A 10,742-nucleotide genomic window follows, 5' to 3' on the forward strand; every position below is an offset into this window, starting at 1 on the left:
TTGTGCAGTGAAAATGGATGAGCTGAAATGAGTAAAAAATAAAATCAAACAAACTTGAATTTGAACTACTTTGAAAAACTTTACAAACTCCGTAAGATATTACAGCCATAAACTATTAATATTGAGTCAGGTACTGCTGTCAGTCTTTTGGGATTGTTGTTATGGTTCAAAGGCCACTGAAAAACTAACCATATATATATATATATATATATATATATATATATATATATATATATATATATATATATATATATATATATATATATATATATATATATATATATATATATATATATAAACCTAAAAGACTGATTCATTTAATTCAAATTATATTATATTATATTATATTATATTATATTATATTATATTATATTATATTATATTATATTATATTATATTATATTATATTATAGACCCAAAGTGGGAAATATTCACTTTGGATTATTCCCCATCCTCTGCCGCCCTCTAGTGGGTTCAACTAGAAGCTTCACTTCCTGTCGAGGTAGGAGGTCACCATTCCAGAAAACATGGCGGCCATCAGTACCGTGGTATTGAAAGCTGTGAAGAAAATAACCATCCAGTTCTGTCCGTTCGAGTCCAATGTCCGCTCAACAAGGTGAGGAACCTTCGCTCAGCTTTACTGTTGTGTTACAAAGCCGCTGTTTTACAAATTTTGTGTAATAATGGCAGGGTTGTTGTTGTTAGTGAGAAAATAGCAGATATTAACGAAGACCACCCATCAAGAACCAGGATTTGCCAATCGCTGTGCTAAAGGGTTAAAAAGCTGAAGCTGTCCTCTTTATTAATTGTTTAATGCACCTGCATATCGCTGGTTGTTCACAGTCAAGAGCTCGAAAGCAAAATGCTTATTGCTCAGCTGTAAAATTCAAGACATGAAGTGACTTCTCAAAGATAAAGTTTGTCCTTTCAATAGATGTAATAAGTAAGTCTAGATTTCTTGTATAGTTTTTCCACATTCAATTTTTCTTTCCTTAGTAGTTAAAAAAAAGTCTCCTATTACCTGATGGGGTTTCTCTAAAACCACTCTTATTAGGCTCAGAGGAAATAGTATGAAACATTCAGATTTTATTGTTAATGATTATTCCTCCTCTTATGTTTATAATTGTTTTTTGTTTTAAAATTGAGGCCAGTGTTGAACCAGTGTCAGTGCAGCATGTCTCTGTCATTTATGGGATTGACTTCGTTTATCAACTAACATACAGTTAAGGTTTAACGCACCAGAGTAAGAACAATTTGTACATGTAGTCTTGATGTGGAGGACTCAAAGACCCCGATGCCTGCTTGTCTTTTCAGAGAGTTTCTGGCTCTGGTGGGTTCAGAGAAGGTCCGCTCCACCAACACGAACTGTGAGGTGATTTCTGTGGTGAAACATGACAAGTCGGAACCAGTAATCGACGTAACATATGGTGAGAAATCGGGCCATGTGCAGCTGAGCTGTTTTTTCCAATGAGTACCAGTTGAATCTTAATGGGATCTGATCTGTTGGGTCATGTTCTACTGCTCAACAGAAGGAACATCACAGGAGATTCAGTGTCTAATAAGTTATGATTATATTGTCTAAATGTACATAGACATGTTATTAAACTTTAACAGTTTAAACTGCCCAGTTCAGATGATTGTAGCACAAGAAGACAAAGACAATTTATATTCAGTAAAACAGAATTTAATTAAGTTCAAATCAGTCCAATTTATTCCACAACAACATAATCATATAATACAGTTAAAGTGGATCATTTAATGCCATTTGTTATAAAGTTATTTACGTAACAAAGTCCAGCCCTTTGCATTGACCTTGACTTTGCAGCATTGCTTCATCGTGAACAAGCATGTGGTGACAGTGGAGAGGAAACTCTCCCCTTTAACAGGAAGAGGTGAAAGCATACTGGCCTATTGGGAACACATGGAGCAAATAAAAGCTAAAATTTGAGAAATCCTTACTGATCTTCATCAGAACTCTCGCTGGAGCATTTTGGATCACAATGAAGGCTTCCTAGTGATGTACAGCTTCAGTAATTCAGCTTTCAAACAACAAATGCATAGAAAGAAACGTTCAAACATATTTCTAGTTTTAGCAGTATTGCAAAGGTAGAATTTGTTGTCCCCACCCATTAACTAATGAAGTCTGAATTTTATGCTGTGAAGGGGAACCTCCAGCTCAACGAGTTGAGGGATGAGGATTGCTGTGTGATTGGAGTTGTGGTGTAAAATCTGCTTGTAGAATACAGTCATATAGAAAAATGTGGACAGCCAATGAAATGTTCAGTTCTTTTGGAAGAAAGGCTCATATATTGAATCCCTGACCTCTTTATTTTATCCTGTAAACAAAGTTCTTATAAACCACAAAAAAACCATCGTCCTCATTATTATAAAATCACCAAACACATTTTCTTAGCTAATAAAAAAGTTATTAAGACATCCTAATCCCTAACAGCTAGTGAATCCCTTCCCACTTTGGTTGAAAGGGAAAGTCTGAGGAAAGTTTAACAATATTTCTGAAGTCCTGGTCTCTGTCTACATTTTGTCTGGTGAACTTCAGTTTGTCCTTCATGGTAGAGAGTAAATGTTTCCTCTTTGCTCACCTCCCTTGAAAACTGAACTCTTCTGTCTTTTTGGTTGGAGAGGCATGCAACAACAGCATTAAGACTCTGTTCTATATTTTGTGACGACATTTAAAAAAATTTTTTTTTAGAGACTTCTTTTCAACAACTTTCAGCCTGCTCTCCGCGAGAGCTTCCTTGGACTGCCGGTTTTAAACGACCTTCATCTGTGGATCGTTTTCCGTAGTGTGAAGCAGCAGATTTATGCCCGTTTGTAACTTTTTTTTCCCATCCACGTTTTACCTCATTTACTTCCTGATGGTTTGATTAGTGTGAGCTACAGCACGTTTCTGCCCCACAGTACACAAATATTTGGCGCAGGTCAGCAGAGTCTCTTTGTGGTACTTGACATTTGCTCAGAGTTAACTTTCCCTGTGTTTCACTCCTCACACAGTGCCGCCTCCTCTGAGTCATCTCATTGTGTCTTCTGTTTTTTTTGTAACTACAGTGGACGGAGAGAGGCTGGTGATGAAGGGGGAATGGTTGACTTGCCGTGAGATGCTGAGCGCGTTTCAGTCCCGCTGCAAAGACAAGGACCCGCAGATCAAAGCCGGAGCCAAGAAATGACCACCTGTTTGAATTTGCTTGTATTTATATGTGTGTGTAATCTTGGAAATGTACAATAAAACAATATGTTTAGCTAAATATGACTCCTTCTGTAGGTTATATAGAATTGTTTAACACTCGTTGTGAATTTTGTTTTAACTCAGTACCTCAGATATACTTTTTTGTAAGCGACAAACCAATCAGTTAAAATTGTTTTGAGTAACAAAGCTGGCTATAATAAGTACAGAGTCAGTTGAATCTAACATTTTGTTAGACACAGCTGGACTTTTATGAAATTAAGCAAAAAAAAAAATTAAAGCAGTCCAAGTGACATAAATATAAGATCAAGCTAACCATTTTCAATAGATTTTTAATGTATTTGCATGAATGTTCATCCTTTCATCCATTTGTCATTTCATCCAGCTGCCTGTCCATCCATTGATGAATTTGTTTGTATGTTTGTCCTTTACCTCACAGTTATCAGCTAATACTCCAGATTAATATGTCTTGGCGCTGGTCAATCAGATTGCAATGCACAAATAAGCAAACATGAATGACATTTTCCCTGGTGGTGACTTTACTTCCCACTAAGCTTTTGAAACACATGTTTGCTTCTTCTTCTTTTTGTTTTGAATGGCGGTTGGCAAGCAACTTAATGGTGTGCATTACCGCCACCTACTGGTATGGAGTGTGGATCAGAACGCAACTTAAAAATAAATAAATAAAAAAACAAAACACTAAATCCTTTCTATCAGTTTAGTTTTCTTAAGAAATTTTATGAAATAACATAAATATTGAGAGGAAGAAGAATATCCCAAAATATCTGATATTTTTAACTGTAACTTATTCTTTAGAAGCCTATATTCTAATTTCCTTCTCTCCTCGGAGTACTTTGGACATAACAATAAAACATGTTCTACTGTCTCTTCTTGAAGACAAAGATCACAATTACCTGATGGATGTTTCCCCATTTTAAATAGTGTACTGTTTAAACCTGTATGACCAAAACGTAATCTGGATATAATGTTTTCTTCTTTTCTACTTCTTTCTGTTGCCCTCATTGCACCAACTGTCCTTTGAATACAATAAAGCCATCTACCAGTTCTTTCTTCTTCCCACTGCTTCTGCCATCTTCCCTTAACCTTTTGTTTTATAATAGATTTTATTTCCTCTTCACTAAAAGGAATCAGTATCTCATGTTTGCTTCTTAATGTGAGCCTCTCTCTCAATCTCATTCATCACCTGTATCTTGTTTGTTTGATTTGTCCACACCTGTTTTCTGGTAGTCAGTATTGGCCTAATATGAGTGAGCAGATATTATTCCTCACTTTAAGATTCTCACGTTATTGGCTCTAGTTTGGAGTCACTTCAGATTAACTTCAATCATGTTATTGAATTCATGCTGTATCATTAAATTCTTGCACTGTTGGATTCTTTAAGATTTATTTATTTTTTATACATTCAGATCCTTCTGCGATAGATTCAAACATAGGACAAACAAAAAAAAGAAGAAGTTAAAAACCCGATTACGGTAAAAAAATAAAAAAATAATACAGATTTAAAAAACAGCATTGTAAGTAAAAGGTTAGGATTATCGGAGGCGGGACTTAAATTATTTAAATATCTGACTTGTGTTGTGACATAGAGGGATGCGATTGGCTTCACGTGCGTTTACGGGGGAGGGAAAAAAAAGCGAGCTGGCCCTTTAAAAGCACTCACTGCCTGACCAGTTCAACATACTGGTCAGAGAAAGTTACGATTTGTTGTGGAGGATAATCACACCGAAGACTGCGACAATGGTTGACCAGTTTGTGGGAACATGGAAGATGATTTCCAGTGAGAACTTTGACGACTACATGAAGGCACTGGGTGAGCCCTTATTAAATTAAGAAAAGTAGGTTCTTTGTGAATTCTGAAGTCGCTGAATTTCCCCGAAATTTTATTCATATTTATTCTTCCGTGCTGCAGGTGTGGGGTTTGCCACCCGGCAGGTGGGGAACCGAACCAAGCCCAACTTCGTGATGAGCGTGGATGATCAGGGGACGATCTGTATGAAATCTCAGAGCGCCTTCAAAACTACCGAGGTCAAATTCAAGCTTAACGAGCCTTTCGATGAGACAACTGCTGATGACCGGAAGACCAGGGTTAGTTTGTTGGGTCTTAATGATTTCAACATTTGGAAAGAGTCGCAACTTTCAGGTTTCTTTAATTTTTTGTTTTAAACCTCAATGCTGGAGTTTAACGGTGTCCCTCGCTCCTCTTCTCCTCCCTGCAGACTGTGGTTAGTCTGGACAACGGCAAGCTTATTCAGAAACAGAGTTGGGATGGTAAAGAAACGAACATCGAAAGGGAGATCTCTGATGGCAAACTCGTGGCGGTAAGTGTCCTTTTTTTTTTTTTTAAAGCCAATGAAGACCTGCCTTCAGACTTCAAACTGCATGTTGTAGAGAAATGATGTCCAATGACTGAAGTTGTAAGATAGGATTGCTTTTTATATTCTTGGATGATGTGGAAGAACTGAGGGGTTCCTTTTGGAAGTCTTGAGTCGCACTATCGAAGCAGAAAACTGAATCTAATGTTGCTTTCATTTCTGTTTCCATGTATATTAAGGGCAGGATTGGCTCAGCTAGTCTTCTAGTATTATGAAAAGGCAAAAACTGAAATTTAACAAGCTATTTTTCCCCCTTTAAAATGCTGAAATGAGACCAATTTTACCACACAAAATAAGCATAGTAATAGAAATTCATACTAAATCTTGTTTTCCCTCACTCTCTCCCTTGGCATTGCCTTCTGCATAACTTTCTAAAGACTTCCTCCAGATAACCTGTTTGCATTCTCTCCACAGAAATGCACAATGGGAGATATTGTGGCTGTGAGGACGTACGTGAAGGAGTGATGATGCTGGATGACCGGCTCAGTTCAATGAGCATGCTCCCAAACTGAAATGGCATGTTCTGCTCTCTGTACAATTGTTGCCAAAGTCTGCTTTTTGTATCTTGTTGCCCTCATCTTGATGCCATCATGGGGTTTTGTTTGAAACTCTTGTGGTGGATTTTGTGAATAAAAGCTTGAGAATTTGTCAAATGTCCGACTCTTTTTTTTTTTTTTTTTTTGTCAAGTCTTAATCAAGGTCGTGTTCGAAGATGTTCAAATGCTGGGGAATGTTTAAATAGATGTTCTCTGGCTTCCAGATTTATCTAAGGAGCTGGCTTCAAGTCCAAAAGCTGTGTTTCCACTTGCTCAAGGCTTATGAAACTTTTTTTTTTTTTTTTTTTTTCCTCCATTAGTCCTTTAAAGGTCAAAACTTTGAGCCATCCTGCATGGATGCCAGGGAATGTGAACTCTCTTTAGATGGTGTGTAGGGGATTTATTTTTATTTGGGGGGAGGCTGAACATTTCTAAATTACTGGCAGCTGTATGGTGCACAAGAGCATTCTGGGTATCCTTCCCTCCCTTGTTTACAAGTGGCGACAACCACTTTTCCATGACAGGAAAGGCAAGCCGATGGTACTGATTGAACCTGATGACTAAAACAGCTGAACCTGGACTTGTGGGACGGCACTCATTTTGGACAATAGACGTGGCAGCTGTGGAGGACATGCAATGTTTGACCTTCTGGGGAAGAGGCCAAGTGAACAGGAATGTAATGGACTGTTGGTGAAGGTCAATGTGCTGAAGTTTGTTTACTAAATCCCTGTTTTCTACTCAAAACATTTTACTTCAGGTTAATCACCTTTCTTTGGTTCACAGTGCTACAAATTCATTAACCCTGTATGGATGTTACATCCTGCAATTTTACGGTATTAGAATTTTCTGTTAAATGAATTTTATCATTGCGGAGAGAGGGCAATGGTTTGTTGGGCATTTAAGGATGGGAGGTTTTTGTCTCTGGATCAAGTTTTACTAATGAATATACATAAAAACAGCAAATACTTTAACCTATCCAAATAGGTCTAGAAATTGAGAAATAAAAATTATCTTAAAACAGATTTTTCTATTTAGATATGCACATAATCTGAATGTCTAACTTCATAAAGGAATTTGACAGATTGATATTTCAATCTAACTTAAGATGCATTTTGTGTCTTAAAATGAAACAGCTATGGGGAAAAAAACCCTGAGCAAAGCTGGGGCAGAAAACTTATCTCTTTATTCATTTAAAAAAATACAGTCCAAAAGGATTCATCAATATAATTAAAACTTAATTTTATGCAAATTGTTTTCCTTACAGCAGATAATGTGCATTTCAAAACTCTAGTTAAGGAGATTTGAAATGAAAAATCTATAGGAAATCCATTAGATTAATGTATTTTTTAAATCTAACCATTTTTTTGACATGTAAATTTGACATTATACCGTTGCTCACTCCAAGAAACTTCTCTAACTTCCTCCCTATGAAACAAGAAGCTCTGTTGTTTTTAATTTTGCTCCTCTTCTGTAATGATTCACAAATACTACACAGAGTTAAACAGTAGAATCTGGACAAACAAAACCCAAGCATGGCAAGCTGAATTCAAGTTTGTCTCTGTTGGAAATAACATAAGATTCAAGTGAAAGAATGTGAAAGGAATACCATTTCATTGCTTTAGCCTGAAGCCAGCTAACAGCAAACTGACTATATTACGCAATAATTTCATCTCTTTTCATAGTTATTTTCCCCCAGCCTGATATGATTCTTTAATGGTGCAATCCCATAATAACAACTCTCCTAACCCTCATACTGACCAGCTGCATTCAAGCTAAAAAGCAGCTCTATGTTCTGCATGTCCTTTGTTGTTCATTGCTTTACATACCAGAAAATTAATTGAGTAGTTTATCTTCCCAGTGGACCAGTTTAAGATGGTAACGCCTTTAACTAATATTACCTCTAAAGGTACAAGAATAATGGATCGTAATCTTTTATTCTCTGCTTTTATCTTGATTTGATTGCTGTTCATGAGGTAAGAGTGTTCTGTGTGCACAATCTGAAAGCCAAAAGGCACATCTGCTATGTATTGACTTACAGGTGCACTGCTTGAAAGTCAACAAGGCGTCCCTGTGTCTTTGTTTGGACAACTGCAGGGAACAGGGCGGATCTCCACCTCGAAGTCTATTTTTCCCAGACATCTTCCACCGCTGTTAACACGGCTTTTCCTGATCAGCTGGAGGCGGACAGCGTTTTAAAACATGCATGGATCGAGCAATACAACACAGGGCACTACTGAAATGTAAGATGGAGCATGAGAGATGAAAGCTTTCCCCAAGTCATAGCAGCAAATGTGGGGACCAAAAAAGTGCTCTGGTCAGATGAAGCCAAAATCTTTTGACTTTTATGTAAAACAGAATTTGTTTAGGAAAAATTATTCTACACCCAACCTGACTGGGAAACATGGTGGAGGCAAATTCATGCTCTGGGGATGCTTTTCTTCAGAAGGGACAGAAAAGCTGCTCATAGCTGATAGGAAGATGGATGTGACCCCTAACAAACTTCTTTGGTAGGGGTCACAAAATGTAGAGCTACAATAGAATGACTTAGGTCAAAGCATGTTAATGTGTTAAAATGGCTCAAAGTCTAGACCTAAACTTAATTCAGAATCTGTAGCAGGACTTGAAAAGGAAGTTCACCGACCGGTCCTTCACTTGAACTTCTCTAAAAAAAAAAATTAGCAAAAATTTCAGTCTCTAGGTGTAAGATGGTAATAGAGATCTTTGCCAAACAAGCTGGAGCTGCATTTGTAGCTAAAAGTGCAAAAAGGTTTGAAATTCATGTATCTTCTTTTTTTTTTTTTTTACACAATCATCAACAACCTTTTGTTGGTCTTATGCATAAAATCCCATTAAAGTACATGGAAATTTGTAGCTGTAATGTGGAAAAAAATTGGGAAAAAGTTATAGGAGAACCTTGTGTGTATTTTTGTGAAGCTCTGTAAATACAGCCTGGGCAGGACTATTATGGAGCTTCTCCAACTCTAATTTTGGCCTCTGATATGTGGAACAAATTAAAACCTACAGATCTCAAGTAAACTTGCATATGTTCTCACGCCTGACAGAACGTTGCATCTGGCTGACACTGGGTTTGCTTTGTGTCATGAGAAAGACAGCAGGTCTGGGACTTCAGAGGAATTAACTCATATCCTTTGCATAACATCTGGAAAGCTCCACTTGAGTTTCAGTGTTGACACCCTTCCTCTGCTTGTACTCAGTCTAAACTCAGCCTTACACAAACACCTTTAAAGTGCAAGTGGTTCAACAAGGCTATAAATCTGTAATATACCCTTAGAGCCTCAAGTCTATGACCTACACATTGTGTTAGATAGCAAGTGGATCTTAAAAGCATAAATACATTCATATGGTTTGTTACTGAGAATGTGTGGCATGTCTTATCAAATATTTCTCTACTTTATCTTCAGAAGTGAATTTCTGGGGAGCATTTTGTGAAACGGGGATGTATGGTGCTTTGATGGTTTAAAGAAAGAGACAAAATCAGGGTCAAAAGGTTCCTGTTTGTTTTTACATCAGAAGCAACATTCAAGATAGTGAAGTAGATTGGCAAGATAAATATAAAAAGCAAAAGATCTATTACTTTTGTTGTGTGGCTTTGATGTTGGATTGAGGAAATCACCACCGAATAAACAACTTTTTCACAATTTTCGTCTCACATGTGTGGTGAAATCTGACTTAGAGATAATACAACTTTTCTTGGCTAGAAACTCTCACTGCTCTTGACTTTAGTCACACTAATGAAATCTTATTTGCACTTGACAGCACAAATCCATTTTCATTTGTCGTTTTTCAACATTCTTCATGGAGTATTTCTCATGCAGTGGAGTTGGCTGTGAGGTTAATTTCTGAAAAGATTTTCTTAGATTTTCCCCTAATGCCTCGATATTCACTAAAAACACATTAGTTTCATCTTGACTCCTCTCTGCAGGAAAGAAAATGGCTCCTGGGTTGATCTGAGATCTGTCTCCAGAGAAACCAAACAACAGAAATGAGTAATGTGTGTGGAGGCCCCACAGAACCGTGGGGGAGCCTGGCTGCCGTGCAACAAGATTTCCCCTCAGTGATCCCTGCAATGTAGTCATACAGAAGGCTGAATTCTGATTTCATCAATTAGTGTCTGAGCATTTTGCAAGCTGTGCCCTGTGGCTGTACTTGGAATTGCCCTCTGCATTGACTCATTCAAAATCTGTGTCCTATGGTTGTGAAATTGGTCAAAGTTGTGCAGCTGCAGTGATGTGATTTTTCTTTTTTTTTTACTATTGCCTAAAAGCATGCAGGTTAGCAGCTTGAGTAATGTCTAACTAGAATAATTTTTTTTTATTTCTGAACTCTTCCAGACTTAAAACATTAGTATTGTTGTTTCTAAATGAATATGAACTTGTTTTCTTTGCATTATTTGAGGTCTGAAAGCACTGCATCGTTTCTGTTATTTTGACCGTTTCTCATTTTCTGCAAATAAATACTAAATCTTTGCTTGGAATTTCATAGACATGTTGTCAGTAGTTCATAGAATAAAAGAACAATGTTCATTTTACTCACACATATAAATATAAAAAGAAAAATCTGAGAAACTGGTACATTTAGGGGGTCTCTTAA

At 37.0% G+C, this 10,742-nt stretch overlaps 2 protein-coding genes across 2 annotated transcripts; both read left to right on the forward strand.

Moving 5' to 3' along the window:
• Positions 1-471: 471 nt before the first annotated feature.
• Positions 472-3,263, forward strand: mrpl53 (mitochondrial ribosomal protein L53). The gene is made up of 3 exons (XM_028035267.1): positions 472-616; positions 1,315-1,427; positions 3,067-3,263. The coding sequence occupies exons 1-3, from the start codon at positions 528-530 to the stop codon at positions 3,183-3,185; spliced, it is 321 nt and encodes a 106-aa protein (XP_027891068.1). The 5' UTR covers positions 472-527; the 3' UTR covers positions 3,186-3,263.
• Positions 3,264-4,874: 1,611 nt separating this feature from the next.
• fabp4a (fatty acid binding protein 4a) lies at positions 4,875-6,248 on the forward strand. Its single transcript, XM_028037241.1, has 4 exons — positions 4,875-5,033; positions 5,133-5,308; positions 5,440-5,541; positions 6,010-6,248. The coding sequence occupies exons 1-4, from the start codon at positions 4,961-4,963 to the stop codon at positions 6,058-6,060; spliced, it is 402 nt and encodes a 133-aa protein (XP_027893042.1). The 5' UTR covers positions 4,875-4,960; the 3' UTR covers positions 6,061-6,248.
• The last annotated feature ends 4,494 nt before the right edge of the window (positions 6,249-10,742 follow it).

The sequence above is a fragment of the Xiphophorus couchianus genome, chromosome 13 (assembly GCF_001444195.1).
Source record: "Xiphophorus couchianus chromosome 13, X_couchianus-1.0, whole genome shotgun sequence".
Classification (NCBI taxonomy): domain Eukaryota; kingdom Metazoa; phylum Chordata; class Actinopteri; order Cyprinodontiformes; family Poeciliidae; genus Xiphophorus; species Xiphophorus couchianus.

Bases quoted from the DNA above. Each gene is read 5' to 3' on its own strand.
- mrpl53 (XM_028035267.1), top strand. From the start codon at position 528: ATGGCGGCCATCAGTACCGTGGTATTGAAAGCTGTGAAGAAAATAACC. The intron at 617-1,314 runs GTGAGGAACCTT...TTGTCTTTTCAG, and splicing joins TCCAATGTCCGCTCAACAAG to AGAGTTTCTGGCTCTGGTGG. The intron at 1,428-3,066 runs GTGAGAAATCGG...TTGTAACTACAG, and splicing joins AGTAATCGACGTAACATATG to TGGACGGAGAGAGGCTGGTG.
- fabp4a (XM_028037241.1), top strand. From the start codon at position 4,961: ATGGTTGACCAGTTTGTGGGAACATGGAAGATGATTTCCAGTGAGAAC. The intron at 5,034-5,132 runs GTGAGCCCTTAT...TCCGTGCTGCAG, and splicing joins CGACTACATGAAGGCACTGG to GTGTGGGGTTTGCCACCCGG. The intron at 5,542-6,009 runs GTAAGTGTCCTT...TTCTCTCCACAG, and splicing joins CTGATGGCAAACTCGTGGCG to AAATGCACAATGGGAGATAT.